The 20,575-nt window shown below is 46.9% G+C and overlaps 1 protein-coding gene across 1 annotated transcript in view; it reads left to right on the plus strand.

Annotated features, from left to right (window-relative positions):
• The first annotated feature begins 11,001 nt into the window (after positions 1–11,001).
• SUSD1 (sushi domain containing 1) overlaps positions 11,002–20,575 on the plus strand; it is a 135,065-nt gene continuing 125,491 nt past the window's right edge. Inside the window, exon 1 of the mRNA XM_007449808.1 lies at positions 11,002–11,172. Coding sequence (XP_007449870.1) covers positions 11,067–11,172 — 106 coding nt within the window. The 5' untranslated portion in view covers positions 11,002–11,066. The remainder of the gene's footprint in view (positions 11,173–20,575) is intronic.

A 20,575-nucleotide genomic window follows, 5' to 3' on the forward strand; every position in this document is an offset into this window, starting at 1 on the left:
AATAAATGTAATTCTTAAGAATATGCCTGTAATTGGCAGGGCCCTCTGAAAAGTGGGGTTCAGGGTGGAGTTCTTCTTATTACGATTTAAGAGCATCCTCGTTTGGAGACACTTGCTGGGGAAGGCCTTTGAGAGCACCGGAGGCTTAGGGCTGGACATTAGCAGGATTTTCCTTTCAATTTCTGACCCTCTTCTCTGAGTATCTGTGGCAAACCAGATCATCTCCAAGCCTTAGGAGATTTCTTTGCAGTTATTTTTTTGGGGGGGCAGTATTTTTCAGAGAAAAGCCCTCTTCTGTCTGTCTTGTGTTCTCCTTTGGGTCCCTGTTTTCATCTGTTGAAAATCCACCCATCTTTTAGGGTCTAGTCTGAAGGCTTCCTCCTTAATGATATCTTTCTTGATCTGGGCAGCTGGAAGGCCCCTCATCTGAGGTCTCATAGGCCTTTATTTAAGCCAGACAAATGCTTCTTAGAAACTAGGTTGATCTAGAAGCCATAGTCCTTTCTACATCTTGACGGAGGCTACAAATGTAGTATGTGGTTTAAGGAAGACACAGAGCCTCCTTGCCTGGAACCTCCCCTTTTAGGCCACTCTAAACAGGTCCTGGGAGCCAGCCTGAGGTGCCTTCAGGCTTGTTACTTCTGGGTGAGGTGGAGAGCTGGTCTCCAGAAAGCCATTTCTAGTGTATTCTGGAGTCATCATGTTCTAAAAGACCAGAGGTAAGTGCAATGGACTGTATCCAACAATGTAAAATGTAATGGGTAGGCATTTAAGGTCGTACACTTGAGTTATACAAGATGTGAGTCTGTTACAAGGGTTTACTATTAGGACCTGTGGGAAAAGTTCCACTTGATTCGACACTGGTCAGACTATTCCTCAAGTATAGAGCTCAGTTTGGGGCATAAATAACTCTTTAGGTAGATGTAGCTTAAAACAACAACAACAGGGGGCGGCTTCCCTGGTGACGCAGTGGTTGAGAGTCCGCCTGCTGATGCAGGGGATGCGGGTTCGTGCCCCGGTCCGGGAAGATCCCACATACCGCGAAGCGGCTGGGCCCGTGAGCCATGGCCGCTGAGCCTGCGCGCCCGGAGCCTGTGCTCCGCAGCGGGAGAGGCCACGGCAGTGAGAGGCCCGCGTACCGCAAAAACAAACAAACAAACAAAAAAAAAACAACAACAGGGACTTCCCTGGCGGTCCGGTGGTTAAGACTTCGCCTTCCAACGCAGAGCAGGTGCGAGTTCAATCCCTGGTCAGGGAGCTAAGATTCCCACATGCATCATAGCCAAAAAACCAAAACATCAAAAACAGAAGCAATATTGTAACTAATTCAATAAAGATTTAAAACAACAGCAACAGTAAAACAAAAAGTAGTGACCCAGAATGATGACACTCAAAGACACGTCCTAGAATGCCACATGGAGAGGGAGTCCAGCTCAAATAAGCTTTGATTTGTGAAAAGGCATATCAGTTAAGTTGAGAAGGGAGGGATTCTGAAGAGCCAGCGTGCTCGCAACTTACAGTCACACCTACTGGTTTCGCTGCCTGGCACTATTTACCCTTCTGTTAAAACATTACCCTGTGTTTCCATCAGGAACCCCTCCTTCCCAGCTCAGTCCTTGGGGTTTGGGTGAGGCTGACCCCACACTCAGGCTGAGCCCTGGTAGCTCTAGGTTAATTATTGATCCTGTCCAGGACTATGGTGTGTTTGATTTACTATAGGTACCTATCCCCAGGGAGAAATAGGCTTCAGGCTTTTGTGTCACTTCTGGGAAAGAGCTTTCTCTCTCCACTGGATTTGAAGCTGAGAGGATGTAAGAACTGCTTTGCGGCAGCCATCATATGGTCGTGAGGGGAAAACCTGAGGAACAGAGCAGGCAGAGCTAAGAAGAAGAAACTGGATTCCAGGGGCACTGTTTGTGTTTGGTCAAGTCACACCTTAAGTTAGATCTGTCAGTGAACCTCTTAGGTTATGGGGGCCAATAAATTCCAGTTTTGCTTTCAACATTTTGTATCATATGAAGTCACGTGAACCAAAAGTCTCCTAAGTAGCACACAGCAGGGAAATGAAGTGGAGGGACCCAGGAAAGAGGAATTTTGACAGCAGCTGGTGAATTGGTAATATGGGAGAGCTAGTCGGTTTGAGCAGGTGCAGGTGGCTTGATTTTGATGATGTGTGACACCTGGGTTTTAGGCGAGCATCTAAGGTTTGTGGCCTGTCAGCCAATATTGTGCCTGTTATTGGCAAATTATATTTAAGAAGGAGCTACCATGATGAGAAAGAATAATTTGATTTAAAAATTACCCGTGAGTGCTTAAGGTTTATTCCACAAACCTGCCAGAGAAAATCAAAGCATAAGAAATCTTTTGAACTGGCTAATACGTGCTTCATTTTCCATAACCCACTTTGGCACAGATTCAAAGTTTCTCACTCATATCCATTTTAAACGCCACTGTGCAAACAAGTCAGTACAACGTGGAGTGTCATCAGAGTCTAGGAGAGAGTAACCTGGGGATAGATCACCTAGGAGCCACCAAGTCCTTGAAAGAACAGGAAACGAGTCATGTAGGGAGATGACTAATCTGAAGATTGTCTGCATTGGCTTCTTCCAAGGATGCACAGCTGAACCAAATTTTAATATCCACCTGCAACCCAGGACAGACAGTGACTGACTCCAATCTTTCCTTCCTTCCTCAAATATGTAGAATACTTACTAGGTACCAGGACTTTTGCCAGATACAGGGATAGCTGGTTAATACAGCACTCAAGTGGCCTTGAGCAACTTAGAGTCTAATGGGGAGGACAGACAATTAAATGCTGCAAGTGACTTATAGGGCGACTTTGGAAGTAGAAATGTATACTTAATATTTGTGTATTTCACTGTATGTAAATTATACCTCAGTTTTAAAAAACAGAAATTAAAAAAAAAAGAATCACTTAAAAAGTGGTACTGGAAATCCAGGCAGGGTATTATCAGAGCACCAAAATAGAGACGGTTTGTGGAAGATATAAAGCAGATGTCAGGTAAATAAAAACATGAAAGAGCCAGTGCACCTCCAACCCATGAAAGCAGAAAGAGGCTCTTCAAAAAAAGTGAACTTTCTAATTAGAACACCAGAATAACCTCAAGTTCAGAGACAGCAGGGACAGAGAGAAGGAACTGGTATGATGGTGAACTGGTAATTAATTCATGAGCCGCAAACATCTGCACCCATTTTCTGCCTTAGAAGTGGTGGGTCCTGGATTTTTTCCCCAAGTGAAAATTTTGAGTAAAGCTTATTGCTTATCAAATAAGATGAGATTTATGATACATGAGTCTTCCATAGAAGGCCCTGGAGCCAGAGAGAGTAGCCATTGTGCACTTTCCCCCTCCCACCCTCAAAACCATTAGAGCTAGGACCACTGTAACCAAATCTCCATTTACTCCTAAGAAAGCAGGGATTCTCACCTGGCCTGGGGAAATATATCCAAACTACTAATTCTAAACAGATGAGACTCTCATGTAAAAAAATAACGGGCAATTGAAAATCATGAAACAAATGAGGAAAACCAGCAGAAGTGTCATCCAATGCTACAAATCTGTAATACTAATACAGAAAACAAAATTCTGAGGAAAAATTATTCTGAATCCAGATTCTAGACACCATTACCCTATCATTTAATTATTTTGAATTCAGAATTCTCAACTCAGTTAATCTTTAAGTAAATGATGAGAGCAAAATCAAGATATATTTGGACATGCAAGGATTCTGAAAGTTTATCATCCAGGAATAGTTTCTGAAAGAGATACGATGTACCAGAAGATGAAGAAGAAGGAGGAAGGGGAGGAAGAGGAGGAGGGGGAGGGGGAGGGTGAAACAGGAAGACATAGGGCACAAAAACCAGCAGTTAGTAAAGAAACCAGTAAAACCTGCAGCTAAGTCCATTGCAAAATAATTGAATACACTATTTCTAATTTGAAGATTGCACTATTTACCAAGGTCGGTGATATGAGTCTTCACTGTTGGCTGGTATTTATCAAGCAAAGTCTAGCTCCATCAGCCTTCACAGCTGTTGTGGGCTTCCTCAGCAATTGTGTCAGTCATGGTTAGAGGTGCCCCACTTCTCCTCAAGGCTGTGGGTGGCTGCAAGTGTCCTCAGGCTGATTCTAGGTCCGGAAGTGGGCTGTCAGCAGGCTTCCTTTCGGGGTTTGTGGAACAAACAGACCAACAGCTGAGGCTTCCTCAAGTGAGGCAAGTGACTGTGTGTGTGTGTGTGTGTGTGTGTGTGTGTGTGTGTGTGAGAGAGAGAGAGAGAGAGAGAGAGAGAGAGAGAGAGAGAGAGGGAGAGGGAGAGAGAAGGAGAGAATTGGGTGACAGAGCCCCAGTCTCGCTAGGTGTTGCCCCTGCCTCCTGAGATCAGGAGGAGGATGGTGGAATACTATGCCAGCTGCTCCCTGAACTTCAACTGGAGTGCCTGAAGCTTGCTTCAAAATTCAAATCTTCCGCTCCTCCAGCTTCTGCTGGTGGGATCACAGGATGTCTGAGTCCCGTCAGAGTGCCCTTGCCAGTGCAAAATGAGGAGGGAGGGCCTGCTCTACTGAGCCATCACTTCCCACCCACATTTGCTTTGCTTTTCTGAGAACACTGGTGTCCTGGATGGGTAACATGTCAGACAGCACAGCTTCTAGCACAGCCACGTACAGCAGCCAATAGTCTACTTGTAACCCACGCTCCACAAACTAACTCCAGGTAGGGTGTTTGGTTTGTGTGTGTGTGTGTTCTGGAGGAGGGAGAGGCATATTGAGGAAGGCAGAATAATCCTGCTGTTTCTCACATGGCAACAAAGTGTCTGAGAGTCATTGAGCTTTTAAGAATGATAAGTCTGGGGCTTCCCTGGTGGTGCAGTGGTTAAGAATCCGCCTGCCAATACAGGGGACACGGGTTCGAGCCCTGGTCAGGGAAGATCTCACATGCTGCAGAGCAACTAAGCCCACGTGCCACAACTACTGAGCCTGCGCTCTAGAGCCCACGTGCCACAACTACTGAAGCCCACGTGCCTAAAGCCCATGCTCTGCAACAAGAGAAGCCACCGCAATGAGAAGCCCATGCACCACAACGAAGAGTAGCCCCCGCTCGCCACAACTAGAGAAAGCCCGCGCACAGCAACAAAGGCCCAACACAGCCAAAAATTAAAAAAAAAATGAAGCAAACAAAAAAACCAACAGTGATGGTGGCTTTAAGAATGGTAAGTCGGGGGCTTCCCTGGTGGCGCAGTGGTTGAGAGTCCACCTGCCGATGCAGGGGACACGGGTTCGTGCCCTGGTCCAGGAAGATCCCACATGCCGCGGAATGGCTGGGCCCGTGAGCCATGCCCGCTGATCCTGCGCGTCCGGAGCCTGTGCTCCGCAACGGGAGAGGCCACAACAGTGAGAGGCCCGCGTACCACAAAAAAAAAAAAAAAAAAAAGAATGGTAAGTTGGGACTTCCCTGGTGGTCCAGTGGTTAAGACTTTGCCTTTCAATGCAGGGGGTGAGGGTTCGATCCCTGGTCAGGGAGCTAAGATCCCACATGCCTCGTGGCCAAAAAACCAAAACATAAAACAGAAGCAATATTGTAACAAATTCAATAAAGACTTTAAAAGTGGTCCACATCAAAAAAATCTTAAAAAAAAAAAGAATGGTAAGTCTACCAGTACTTGACTTAGAGACTGTCATCAGCAGGGCATTTCTCCATAGAGACAGGTCCCTGTTATCAATGGGACAAATTTGCTTGAGAGGATGACTCCATTCTGGGAGGGTCAATGTGGCCCCTTTCAGGCGGCTTTGCGGTGTTCTCAGATGTCATGTCAGCTAGGGATAGATGTGTGTGACAAATGTGTGTGAGCGTGGAGTGTGGTGTTACAGAGGGAGTGACTTTTATCTGTTTCAAACACTCTAATTTTCAACCAACATCATTCAAAGGCTTCAAACATTTAAATCATTCCTGGTAATGCAAACTTCAAGCAATAAGTTCAACACCAGAGTATATCCAACTCATTAGAATTAGATGTTCAAACCATTCCCGGAATACCCACAGATAAGCAATTTATTTACAATTTGCAAGCCCACTAGTAGCACGCCCAAGCCAGCCTCTGGGAAAAGCAGTACGTCATTTCCGGTCAGGAGTGTGATGACCAAGCAAGGGACTTTTCCAGGAAAGTTCCAGGATATATGGTATCCAGCCTCCCTCTCCCTCTTCTCCTTCTGGCTTTATATTTTATCCAGATGACAACCCACCAGGGAAACCCCAGACTTTACATTGTAAGCAGACACACTGAAGAGCTGCCTGGGTGAAAACACTAGAGATACTAGGGCAGTGTTCATTTTCTATTTTCCTGCCCTCCTCCTGCCCACACCCGTGGCTGCCTCATAGCCCATTCAGGGATCTCTAGGAATCCTAACCATTTACATCTCAGGGGTTGGGGGATGGGGCTTTCCAAGGGACCTTTTCTATAATTCTGATTTCCCAGGATCCAAAATTGATATGGGGAGTCCTATATGTTAGTGCCTGCCTGGTAAAATAAAAATTGGTACCTACGTTTTTTTTCTCATTGATTTTTAAAATCATTTTAATCATGTTTAAATGTACAGTTCAGTGGCATACGTTCACCTTGATTTGCAACCATCGGCATGACCCACCCACAGAATTTTTTCATCTTGCAAAATTGAAATTCTCTACTCATTAAACATCAACTTCCCATTCCCCTCTCCCCCAAGCCCCTGGCAACCACCCTTCTACTCTCTGTCTCTATGAATTTGACTACTCTAAGTAACTCACATAAGTGGAAACTTACAGTACTTATCCTATTTTATTTTATTTTATTTTATTTTATTGGCCATGAGGCTTGTGGGATTTTGGTTCCCTGACCAGGGATAGAACCCAGGGCCCTAGGCAGTGAGAGGGGGGAGTCCTAAACCCTGGACTGCCAGGGAATTTCCAGTACTTGTCCTTTTTTAACTGGCTTATTTCACTTAGCATAATGCCCTCAAGGTTCATCCACAATATAGCATGTGTCAGAATTTACTTCCTTTTTAAGGCTGAATAATATTCTATTGTATGGCTCTACCACATTTTGTTTATCCATTCATCCTTTGATGGATATTTGGGTTGTTTCCACCCTCTGGCTCTTGTGAATAATACTGCTGTGAGCATGGGTGTTCCTTTGTTGTCATTGAATGTTTTGATTGTGTAGCAAGATGCATTAAGATAGACTTCAATATTTCTTAACCTTCGATGATGGGAAACGGGAACAAATCGGGAAGCTCTCTGGATTATGTATACCTGCTTGATGTACTTTAACATCACTTCCACGGATCGGTCAGTAATCTCAATATTTTAGGTAGGATTTAAATATTTTGTCTAATCACATGAAGGCTCACTGATGAGTAAATTACTATAAAAAAACTTTTTAAAAAGTTAGAAGTTATTTTTTATTTTATTTTATTTTTTTGCGGTACGCGGGCCTCTCACTGTTGTGGCCTCTCCCATTGCGGAGCACACGCTCTGGATGAGCAGGCACAGCGGCCATGGCTCACGGGCCCAGCCGCTCTGTGGCATGTGGGATCTTCCCAGACCGGGGCACGAACCCGTGTCCCCTGCATCGGCTCTCAACCACTGCACCACCAGGGAAGCCCCAGAAGTTATTTTTTTAAGTGTAAAGAATGATAGTTTTTTTAAGTGTAAAAAATGATAGTTTTTCTGGAGAGCCAGGAAACTGGCATTTGGTGGCCCGAAGCCTGAAGAAGCAGATTGTAGTGAACAATATGTACACAGACGAGGAAAATAAAATGCTTTGAACTGGAAAAAAGTGTACTATGCATTTTTTTCCCAACAATTCCTACATAGTGGTTCTGGAGTAAATCTGAAAATATTATAAAACCTGCACAGGGCCTTCCCTGGCAGTCCAGTGGTTAAGAGTCTGCGCTTCCACTGCAGGGTGTGCAGGTTCAACCCCTGGTGGGGGAAACAAGATCCCGCATGCCATGCAGTGCGGCCAAGAAAACAAAACAATACAAAAAACCCCTAAAAATATGAACATTGTGTTAATATGTACAAATAGTAACTTGAAGTGTGCATATAATTTAAAACAATTTTTAAATTACATGTATTTTAGTTGTTGTTTTTTTAAACCCCACCTCCCATCTCTTTTAGTGGACATTTTTGTGGAGGCCACGTGGCAAATCTAATCCAGTGCAGTTCTCAAAGCTATCTGCTTCACTGATGGCATTCTCTCCTGTTTGAAAGCACTTCTGCATACTTAATTGGGTGTGTGTATGTGTGTATTTACTGGGATTTGGGAAGCAGGGGAGAGAGATCTTTCAGGGTTTATGATGCCATCTTGAAACCAAAAGTCAATTTTTTCTTAGATTAAGTCATTAAAATCTTGATATCATGGAAAAAAAGCTCTCCCTAAATTCTCTTTTAGAAGATATTTGTGTATCGGTCGTGCTCTCTTAAAAGAAGAACACTTTTCTTAAGCTAAGTATTTTCTTGGCAATGATCTCATTGCTCCAAATTTAACACTGGTTCACTATTCTCTTTTAATCCTAGTGACAAATACTGATGAGGAGATAATTTTTCATTCTGTGATTCCATGAACTCACCATTGGGTAGGATGTAGTTTTTTTGGGTTTTTTTTTTTGCAAAAAAATATTTGTTTGAAAGCAAAAAATGAGCCAATAGAAAGAACTGATGAAAGTCACACAATCTAATGTAGAATATGAGCATAATGTATTGTACTAACGTAAAATTTTCAAAACTTAAAAAACATGGTTCATGCAAACATAAAATGAAAACTTATCTAAGATTTTATTTAACCATTTCATGAGGGACTCAGCAAGATGTTGACTTCAAAGGAGAACTAGTAAGATAATAAGGTTTAAAGGAAAATGTGACGAACATATATGTATATATATTATATATATTTCAGTTAGGAATGATGAAATGAATTTGCTAATAGATGCAAAACTGGGTAACTGATTTATATAAGACAAAATCTAATTAGGTTTATCTTATTTTTTATCTGGCAGAAATCACCCATATCTCTACTGGAAAAATTAACTTGCATTGCTATGGACAAGAATCTTTTGCATTATCATCAACTTTCTGCAAGTTAACTTTACCCCTACAGAGTTACAAATAGCCTAGTCAACAGAAAGTCCATCAAAGGTGTACAACCCTCTAGAATCAATCTCCAGAAGGGCTACTACACAACACCCAGCACCCCACTGAAAAGACACCCAGTAATCTCTTTTGCCCATTTCCAAGTTTTGGATATTTTTCCCTGACATCACCAATTAAAAAAAATATATATATATATATATATACACTTATACACATATATACACAAATGTATTTAAATTTATTTTTCAGGGGAGCATGGCAGAGAAGGAGAGGTATAGTTTGGCTTAAAAATGTCTTGAATGTATTTTTTGTTGAAACAGTGACATGATTTCAAAGTTCATGGAGAGCGGAGCTTAACAAAGAAACTGTCTAAATAATAGGAGATAGTTTGCTCTACCTGCACTGTCCATCTCCTACTCCCCAAAGCAGGCTCTTATCTTTGCTGAGCAAAAAATAATTAGCAAGAAAGCCTGCTGCAAAAGGGCCTCGGAAGTGTATTTTTAACGACTTCTTTTTAAGGCTGCACAAGTTGAGCCCTTATATGGGTGTGTTCATGGGTGGTTAGGGTTAGAGTGGGCTCAAGGCACAGAGAGAAAGCAAGTGAGGTTATGGGTGAAGGAGTGGAAGGCTCTGCTCTTGGGGAGCCCTACAGACATCTCGAGCTGAGAGCCTTCAACCTGGAACTTATTTTTTCTCCCCCTGCAGCCTCTCTACCCTAACTTCCCACAATTCCCTTTGTGTTTCTGTCTCAGTGACTCCTGCCACCATCAACCCAGTTGCCCAAACCAAAAGTTTCGGTGACATCTGTAATTTCTCTTTCCTTGTCTACCACAGTCCGCTGGCCATAAGATCCAGTGGATTCCACCCAATACCACTCTCATTTGCCACGTCTCTCCACACTCATTGTCAGTGCCCTGCTCCTGGACGTGTCCTCTCTTGTCTGGAGCCCTGAAGCAGCTCCAGGCGTCTCCCTGCCTCCTCAGACCCAATCCCAATCCCAAAGAGCCGACCCTGCGAGCCTTTCCTGATGAGGTCGCGCTGCTGAAAACCCCGTGACAGCTTCTGAGCAACCTCCTTGACTTGCTTTATGAAGGCTTCTTTATTCCCGCAGCTCACTGCCGCTCTCCAGCCGTCCGTTCCAATCTGAGGCGGTCCTGCTCGCCATTGCTAGAATACACTCTCTAGTCTGTCTCTTTGCCCACGCCTCTCACCGCTTAGACTCCTCTCCCGCGCCCTTCTCACTCTCAGGTCTTCGCTTACTTCTTCCTGAATCCTCCCTGACGCCCCAAAAGCTGAGTGTCCTCGGAGCAGCAGGAAGTCCTGCCAGCTCTCTCGCCCCAGACGGTCTTGTCGCCTGGTCAAGCCTGTTGCCCCTGGGTGGCCTGGACTGGCGGCTTCTCGCCCTTGGAGCTCCAGCCACGTCGCCCGGCTCGCTTTCAGCTTCTGGAAGATTCCCGCTCCTTCTGCCCCTCACCCCTCTTCCTTTGCCACCCCGGGGGTGCCTCCCTGAGCTCCCGACCGCCTTGGATCCCGCGATCGTTCCACACGCTTAGAGCACGGGAGACAGTTTCCTTCTGGCACAGTCCGGGACTCTACGTTCAGCTGTGTCACTAAGCCGGACCTGCAGCGTGTCCCCGGGCCCGCCGCGTACCCGGCGCGCAGCAGGGGCACGGCCAGGTGAAGCCGCGAGTGGCGGAACGAGCTTCCCTCCCGGCGCGCGGGCCTGGCGGGGAGGAAGAGCCCGCGCACCGCCGCCGCCGCCGCCGCTCCCCGGGACCCCGCGGAGCCCTCAGCTCCCTTGCTTGGCGCCGGAAGCGGCCCGCCCCGCCCCCTCCCCGGGGCGCCCGACGCCTTATCTCGGCGCCTTGGGGCCGCAGGAGGAGTCGCGGGCGCGCCGGGAGGGAGGCGGCGGCGGCGGCGGCGGCATGGCCTGGGGGCCCCGGGGCGCCGGCTTCCCGCCTGGGCGCCTGCTGCCGCTCCTGCCGCTGCTCAGCCTGGCCCTCGGCGTGCCCCGAGCGCCGGGCGCGGACGGTGAGTGCAGGCGGGGAGCAGGCGCGGCGCGGGGTGCGGGGGGGCGGCGGCCCGAACTACGCCGGGCGCGCCCCGGACGCTCCTCCGCCCCTGGGCCGGGCTGGCGAGGAGCCTGGTAGCTGGGCTCAGTGGGGATCGGAGGGCGGGGCTCCGAGAAGCGGGAGGGCCTCCCGGGCGGGCTTCCCCGCCTCAGGCCCGGTCCTGGGCTGCGGGAGACAAATGCGCAGCGGCCCGGCCCGCGCCCCCGGGGGACCTGGCGCGAGTGGGGGCCGGGCGCGAGCGAGGGGAGAGGCTCTCTCCCCCCAGGAGAGCCGCGCCCGGCGCGCGAGGGCGTGGAAGGGCGTTCCGCCTGCACTGTCACGTTTCCGGCCCGGCTGTGGCTTTTCTGCGACAAATTCTTGACCCGGAGCAGTTGTCTTTCTACCTTTTAATTTTTTCCCTTTGATGAAGAGCCAGATGCTAATACGGTGAGGAAGAAGTGTAAGGAAGTTTATGGGAATAAAGCAGTTATTAAGCCACTCATTCAACAGATGAATGGTCCTTGAATAGTTTCCCTGTGAAGGATGTGAGGGCCTTGTGCTGGTCCTTACTGAGCTCATATTCTGCAGAAGACAGACAAGCAAATAAGCCATTTCTAAGCAGTTGGAGTAGTTTTTATTCCCCCTGCAGAACGCAGTGTTGAACGTGGTACGAGTTACGCAGAGGATTCAGACACGGAGGGGAGGTGGCATTTACTCAAATAACTGTAATAAAGGCAGAAGGCCATCAGTGCTCTGAAGAGGTGGGTGTTCAGAGGAGGGAAAGACTACTTCTGACCAAGGGAATCTGGTGGCCTTATAGACGAGGTGACCTTTGAACTGGGCCAACAACGATTGGTAATATTTGGATATGGGAAGAGGAGGAAAAGGCATCCCAACTCATAGCAGAGGGCACAGCAGCTCTCCACAAATATGTGTAGAATGAATGAATTCCAGGTGGAGGGGACAAAGTGAGGAACCACACGAAGGCATGAAAGCATGGGGGCTGTGTTTCAGTTTGACTGGTATGTAGGAGGTGCGTGGGAAATGGGGGGCAGAAAAGCAGATTGGATTTAATCAGCAGGCAGAGTGTTGTGATAGGCAGACCAAAGCATTTAGACTTAGTTGTTCCCAGGCAGTGAGTAGCCATTGGAAATCACTGCAGCGTTTAGTACAGGGAGTGATGTAAAAGCTGGTATAAGAAAAGCTTCCAGCTTCCTTCATAAAATGAAACACTCCTCCTGTAGTGTATGGCAAATTCTATGTAAGGAGATATGAGGGGACTTTGTGGCTCAGACTCCTGTTCCCCTCAATTCTCTTTACCTTGGGACTTTTACCATCACTGGATGGTGTTTTTCTTGACAGCCGAACCTCCTGGAGTGGCCATTTTTATACATCAGATGCTCTGGTGGGCTTTCTAACTTCCTTCTCTAACTTGGTCTCCCACGGCAGTGTGCGTAAAAGTTTGCAGATGCTTGGAGCCTATTTCAGAATCTTTGTGTTAAGACTGTAGCCTAGGAAACTGTCCACTGGGGTCCCATTGGCTTGCTGGCCTGAGATGGTTGAACAAAGTAACTACCTAAGGCCATCCATCTGCAACTGCTTAACGGCTTTGGGGTGAATTTTGGGAAATGGAAGCTGGGGTTACCTGGATGAGCCCCCTCTCCTTATGCAGGCATTTTCCCATCATTTACAACTGTGTAGAACCTGGTTTGATTAAGGGCAGGTTTCCTTGCAGTGGTCAATGTGGGAACTGACTGGATGTTTAGGGCCATTGAGGAAGTTGTAATATCTGTTCTAGAAGTTCTGAGGCCGGAAGACTGGCCCCACAGTCATGACAGCGGGAGATGAGGACTGCATGTAGGTGATAAGGTGGAAAGGGAACTGGAAGGACTTAATGACAGATGTTAAGGTGCAAAGGAACAGAAGAGGGAAGTTGGAACACTAAGGGTTTAGGACTGGGTGACTTGGGTATGTGGGTCTATGGGAGGAGAAAAAAAGGTTTTGGAAGAAAGATGCCTAGTTGTTTTGGAGACCCTGAATTTGAGGTAATGCTAGGACTTTCGGAGAGATGAAACCAACAGGGAGTTGAGACTGTGGACAGTAAGTGTGTGCAAATGATGGAGACTCGATGGTCACTTGAAGCCTTGAGGTTGATAAGAGTAAGAGGACCAAGGACAGATTCTTGGAAAGACTAAGTTCAGATGGTAGATGCACATGGAGGAGAAAGAGCAGTGGCCACATAGATTGGAGGAAGACCGGGCTAGTAGAGCATCAAGGAAATCAGGGGAAGGGGAGCCAAGTGAGTGGAGACTGAGAACAAGGCTTTGGATTTGGTGACTCTGTCAGTGGAAGCCAGAGCTAGCAGAGCAGTGAGGGTGAGAGCCAGATGCAGAGGGCTCAAGTGAGTGCAGGACTTTGGCTGCAGAGTAGATATTCTTTAAAGAAGATAGAAGATAGAAGGAAAGAGAAGATAGCATTCAGTTGGGCTGGCCAGATCAGTGCAAGAAATTTTTTTGCTGGGGGCAGTGGTAAAGCAGACTCCAGCACGAATGAGGGGAATTATTGGGTAGAGGGAGAAACTGAAAATGGAAAAATAAAGGAGATATTTATTGGAGCAGGTCAAAAAGCAAAGTTGGTCTACAGGTGGGAAAGCTCGATAGGGAGAGGGGAGGGAAGGAGCAGAATGGAGAACAGCTCTTCCCTTCCCCCACAGCTAGCTACTTAGTGCTGTTCATTTTTCAAAAGCAGCCCAGTTGTCCTCCCTCCTGGAGGCCCCTCTGTACCGTATTACATGGGCCACTACACACTTACATACATATTTATAAGGTACCCTTGCTCTACACCATATTGCAATGTAATTGTTTACTAGACTAAGAGCTCCTTGTGCGTAGGGACTGTGGCTTGTATTAGGAATCTGGTATGGAAATAAATGAAGACCACTCAAATAAGAACAGGCAAAGGCTGTTTATTCAGAGCTTGCTCTAGCAAAAGAGTCAGTGATCATCATTTACATTTGTCAGAGACTCACAGGCAGGCCGGGGAGTGTAAAAACTTTACAGTGGAACAGAAAGGAAGGTTTCAGGTATGCCTGGGTTGGTTGGAGGATGTTGCCATGGGGAAGCTGGAGATAGCTTCTCTCTGACAGTAGGCATCTCGTGTGATTGGTTAGGGGAGTGTATCTGGCTTTCTCTGATTGGTCCTAAGTTTGAAGCGTGGGCAAAAATTATGGAAGCTGTCCAATATTGATTAAATCCTGACCACTTGGGACTTATTGCTACAGAGGTTGCGGTTTGACTTCCTAGACCGATGGCTGCAGATTGTGGGTCAGAGTTCTATTTTTATGTGTGGTCTGGGGTTGTCCATTTGTATATTCAGTCTCTCACGGTAACATTGCTGAATTACATTTAATTGTTATCCAAGACGTTTCAGGGAGGAGAAAGCGGGGGAGCCAAAGTCAGGTGGCCTGAGTGAGAGGGAAGTGTGAAGTGGTAGTTGGTAGAGCAGGAGGGTGTTGGTGGCGGGCACGGTGCCAAGCCCTAGGGGAACAGAGAGCTTAGGAATGGGCCAGGAGGGCTGGAACCAGTCAGTCCTGTTTCTTAACCTTTTCCTGGCATTGCTCTGAGTCTGGGAGTGGCTGGGGTTTGGGAAGGCCAGAGGGTGGGCAGAGGGCGGGCAGAGGCCTTCAGAGGCGTGGGGAGCGGTGGTAGAGAGGGTTGGGGAAGTTGTTACTGTGTAAAGTACACCTGACTTCCTGAATCGTGCATTCCATGGGCTTGGTCTTCACTCCGTCATCATGAATCACAGCAGCGTATTCCCTGTTCAGAGTGAGGAAGAGGAGGAAAGAAGGGAAACGGAGCGGGTGTGTGGTTTTGGAGTGACTTACAGTTGCTCAAAGTAATGTAGCAGGATAAGAGCCAATGAAGACGATTCCCGCCACGGCCTGTGTTCCCCCTCCAAGGACTTGGCCCTGAGCACATCCTCAGCTTCTGGTCAAATCCTAAAATGGGCTCCTAGGTCTCTGCAGCCAAAGGTGGCAAGAGGCCTATTGGCCTTAGCTCTGCAGAGGAGACAGGGGTGTTGAATTGCATGGATCTTAAAAAAAAAAAAAAGGTATTCAGCTTGCTCGAGAATGTGGGGCAGCCTGTTCACGTGTGACATTCAGGACATAAACCTAGGGTGTGACTGCTTTGCTCAGAGCTCAAAAGCATTGACATTGGGGTGCTCGGCATGGGTTGGTTCCTAGTCTGGAGGCCAGGTGTGGGACCCCCTCTGCAAGTTGGTCTTGGTCAAACAGGAAAATGGTCAGAAGAGGGCAAAAGAGCAAAAGCAGCTGCGGGCTGATAACCGTTTTACACCAGGAAAGGTTCTGGGTTCCTGATGGGGAATGGCAGCCCCGGGTTGGGGAGAAGGGAACTGGATGATGGTTCCCACTGCCCCACAAGGATCATACTGCTTGAAAGAGTAGCGTGCTCTCTGTCTTGGCAGATTTTTATTTTATTTTATTTTTTATTATTATTTCAAAAATATTTTATTTATTTTATTTTTGGATGCATCGTGTCAGTTGCGGCATGCGGGATCTTTCGTTGTGGTGCGCAGGCTTCTCCTTGCAGTGCGTGGGCTTCTCTCTAGTTGTGGCGGGTAGGCTCAGTAGTTGTGGCACAGGCTTAGTTGCCCCACGGCATGTGGGATCTTAGTTCCCTAACCAGGGGTGGAACCCACGTGCCCTGCATTGGAAGGCGGATTCTTTACCACTGGACCACCATGGAAGTCCTTTGGCGGATTTTTAAAGCACAGGCTATGTTTTTGTTTTTTTCTGTGAGGGATGTTGGAGAGGAGGTCTCTCAGGTTCCTTCTGTTTCTGGAATTTGATGCCGTCTCTTACAAGCAATGCAATTTTCCATAGTGTTGCAGAAGACTTGGGAATGCTTTCTCTTCCTGAGCTTTGCGCCCCTTTGCTTATGTCCTCAGGTCATTGGTGAATGTGGCAGCCTGTTCACGTGTGACATTCAGGACATAAACCTAGGGTGTGACTGCTTTGCTCAGAGCTCAAAAGCATTGACATTGGGGTGCTCGGCATGGGTTGGTTCCTAGTCTGGAGGCCAGGTGTGGGACCCCCTCTGCAAGTTGGTCTTGGTCAAACAGGAAAATGGTCAGAAGAGGGCAAAAGAGCAAAAGCAGCTGCGGGCTGATAACCGTTTTACACCAGGAAAGGTTCTGGGTTCCTGATGGGGAATGGCAGCCCCGGGTTGGGGAGAAGGGAACTGGATGATGGTTCCCACTGCCCCACAAGGATCATACTGCTTGAAAGAGTAGCGTGCTCTCTGTCTTGGCAGATTTTTATTTTATTTTATTTTTTATTATTATTTCAAAAATATTTTATTTATTTTATTTTTGGATGCATCGTGTCAGTTGCGGCATGCGGGATCTTTCGTTGTGGTGCGCAGGCTTCTCCTTGCAGTGCGTGGGCTTCTCTCTAGTTGTGGCGGGTAGGCTCAGTAGTTGTGGCACAGGCTTAGTTGCCCCACGGCATGTGGGATCTTAGTTCCCTAACCAGGGGTGGAACCCACGTGCCCTGCATTGGAAGGCGGATTCTTTACCACTGGACCACCATGGAAGTCCTTTGGCGGATTTTTAAAGCACAGGCTATGTTTTTGTTTTTTTCTGTGAGGGATGTTGGAGAGGAGGTCTCTCAGGTTCCTTCTGTTTCTGGAATTTGATGCCGTCTCTTACAAGCAATGCAATTTTCCATAGTGTTGCAGAAGACTTGGGAATGCTTTCTCTTCCTGAGCTTTGCGCCCCTTTGCTTATGTCCTCAGGTCATTGGATCTGTTTCCACATGTCTCCACGAGTTTGAGAGACAGGGTCTCAGGAAGGCTGTGCAGTGGGCTTGTTTGGTCTGACCGTGAATGGCTGGGGATGAGATTAAGATTTGAATTCATGCACTCTATTTGTGCTTTTAACACTTCCTTCTTCCCTTGACAGTGGACAAAATCTCTTCACTGTTTTGTCACAGTCCAGCTGCTGTTATTTCAAGAGTGCATGTAAGTTGTTGCTTGAGTATTGAAATACAGAGCGAGAGGAGCAGTCTCAGGCTGGCAGCCTCCACTCCATCCCGATGGCGAGGTTTACCTGGTGTGGGGGGGGGAGAACAGACTTGTGGTTGCCAAGGGGGAGGGGAGGGGAGGGAGGGGTGAGCAGGGCTGAAAGGGTGAGGAAGCTGAATTTCCAACTTCTGAGTCAGGCATTACCCAGAAGGCTGGGAGGATGTGGAGGAAGCAAGGAGTCATCATGGAAATGAAGGTATTATGGTTCCCAGAATATCAGCCCCATGAATAGTTGGGCATCTGTCCACACAGCGATGTTGCTTTGGGTTTTTGCATCAATGCAGCTCTCCATCGCTCTCTTCGTTAGTATAATTGGGAGCTGGCTAGCTGTCACTACCTTCATTTACTCATTAACAAAGAGCTGTTGAGTGGTTGTATTAATAATGTCTCACATTCTAATTGCTTTATGCGTATTAACTCATTTACTCTTTAATCCTCAAAACAACCATATGAGGTAGGTTTATTATCATCCTCATATTACAGATTTACAGGAAACGGAGGCACAGAGATTATCAAGGATTACCAAGCTAGCAAGTGGCCAAGCTAGGATTGTAGCCCAAGTGATCTCTCTCTCTCTCAACCCTGCTCTGAACCAGTGTGTCTCCTACCAGGCACTGCATCATGCATGACTTGTTTCTAACAACAATAACAATATCTATGGAAAGAGACATAGATATTCATGTAAATGAGCTCTTTGTCTAGTGCTTTGAGCTCATACAGCATTTATATTTCTCATTTAATCTTCGCAACACGATCTCCGTCCTACAGATTAAAACCAGAGCTCTGACAGTTTCATTTGCCTTCGATCACGTAGTTAGGGAACAAGAGAGAAGACTCCAACTGAGGTCGAGACACCAAAACCTGTCTGGTCCTCTCATTGTTGGATGTGGATTTAGCTGGCTTAGTCACTACAGGGTAGAGAAGGGAAGTGAATCTAGGAGCAACCCTCAGCAACCCTCAGCTGGGGGACACAATAATAGTAACAAAGAGTACTTGTCAGGCTATTCCTCCTAGATTTTTGGAGTCCGCACTCTCCTGTTTCTCTGCCAGTAATTCTAGGCATCCCTAGGGCAAGGGGAAGAGGGGGATCCCTCGCCCCTGTAGTGGTCCCCTCAGTTACTGTGTGGCAGCCACCTCTCTGCTCTCCTGAGCAGAATCTGCTGAAGACAGAAGTCAAGTCATCCTTGGCTTGGATGTGAAGCTGCTGCCTGACACAGTTCCACCCCCAGGTTATAAGGAAGGCACAGTGGTCTTGACACAGGCCTGGAGAATTCTTCTCCATTGGGTTATTCTCTCTGTCACATTGGTCCCATAGCTATGCTGTGCCTCAGTCTAGACTTGGTGAAAGATGTCTTCGGTATTACTTTTTCTTTCCCCAGGATTCTGACATAAGTCCTTGAGATTGAGGGAGACTTTCAGTGTTGCTGGTAGTGCGGTACATCTGGAATCTTCTTAGAAATGCAGATTCCCAGGCCACCACTCACACCTACTGAATCAAACTCTCTGGGGATTCTGTTTTAACAAGCTCTCCAAGTAGGGTGATCAACTGTCTTGGTTTGCACTGAACTGAGGGGTTTCCTGGGACAGGGGACTTTTAGTATTAAAACTGAGTTGAATTGGTTACTCTGTCTCCAGTGATTGTATGTGTGTGTGTGTGTGTGTGTGTGTGTGTGTGTGTGAGAGAGAGAGAGAGAGAGAGAGACAACAGATGTTTGTTGTTTTAAGTTGCTAAGTTTTGGAGTAATTCATTATGTAGCAGTAAAAAACTATAAACTAGAAAGGAATAAATATGTAATTAATGTCTGCAAAATTTACAATTGTTGCAAAATTGCTTTGTAGACTAGTTGTATAGATTTATGCTCTTCTCAGTGATTCTTAACTGAGCTTTTGACCAATGGACACTATTGTGTGGTCAGAAGCAGCCCCCAACCCTACCCCAGCCCCTGCCTTTCCTTGTATTGAGGTTGTGCTTCCTACCCCAGCTTTTTTTCCCCCAGAAGTCAACTTTGTCCCTCAAGCAGTTAGAACTCAGAGGGCCTCCCTATTAGGCCCTGCAGACTGGGCTAATCATGGCTGAATAAGAAGCTTCAGCTGAGGTCCCCCTACCTCTGGAAACCACTTTCTCATCTGTGGGTGGTCTGGGAAGCCTTTGGTAGACTGGCACACATCTTGTCTTTTTCGCCAGTATGGGAAACAGACATTTATTGAGGGCTTCCCTGGTGGCGCAGGGGTTGAGAGTCCGCCTGCCGATGCAGGGGACACGGGTTCGTGCCCCGGTCCAGGAAGATCCCACATGCCGCGGAGTGGCTGGACCCGTGAGCCATGGCCGCTGAGCCTGTGTGTCCGGAGCCTGTGCTCCGCAACGGGAGAGGCTACAACAGTGAGAGACCTGCGTACAGCAAAAACAAAAACAAAAACAAAAACAAAAAACCAAGCATGGTTAAGAGAATTTATATATATCCCTTTCTCAGTTGGTTTCATGCCTAGAGCAGCCTGTGACCTAAGTCTTTATTACCTGGGTGGTAATGGGGCCAAGACTAAGATGAAATTCCATGCTGATATGTTCTCCTTACTAGGCCACGCCTGATATTACAGACACTGGGAGTGCAACACAGTATCCCACATAGCCTCGGGTAGAAATTCGTGTTTGATCTTGGGCCATGTATCACCATCTGGTAGATTTGAATGTTTCAGGAATTTTAGCCCCAAACATTTTTCTGCTTATCTAAATAATTGGGATCTGGTCATCCTGCTGGGACCTGGCTGTTATCTCACTGACATTTTAAACACATTCACCACTGTTTCCCTAGAAGGAAAATGGATAGGGCAATAGACGAGTTCTTTTTCCTTCCATTTGCTTTTTAAGTTGTAGGCAGTAGGACTGCAGTTTCCTTTATCCAGTTGGTCAGTAAAAATACACTGAATGTTTATACCATGCCATAATGATGTATGGGCAAATGACATAATCCCTGTCCTTGAGACGCTCGTTCATAATAGCAAGCTGGGAAGACAGAGGTGGAATAGAATATACTGACAAATTAATATGGTTGATATGGAAATGTACAAGTGTTGGGGCACACAGAGGAAGATTTAATTTTCCTCAAGAATGGAGGAATGCGGAAGACCTTAGGGAGAGCGTGATGATTATACTGGGTCTTGAAATAGGAATAGGTGCTAGTTGGACAGAGAAGGAAAGATAGGCATTCTAGACAAAGGGAACATCATGGCTATGGCATGACATAAGACAGTGGATAGCATGTATGTATGGGGAAGAGGACC

This window comes from Lipotes vexillifer, unplaced genomic scaffold, assembly GCF_000442215.2.
Source record: "Lipotes vexillifer unplaced genomic scaffold, Lipotes_vexillifer_v1.1 scaffold230, whole genome shotgun sequence".
NCBI classification, from domain to species: domain Eukaryota; kingdom Metazoa; phylum Chordata; class Mammalia; order Artiodactyla; family Lipotidae; genus Lipotes; species Lipotes vexillifer.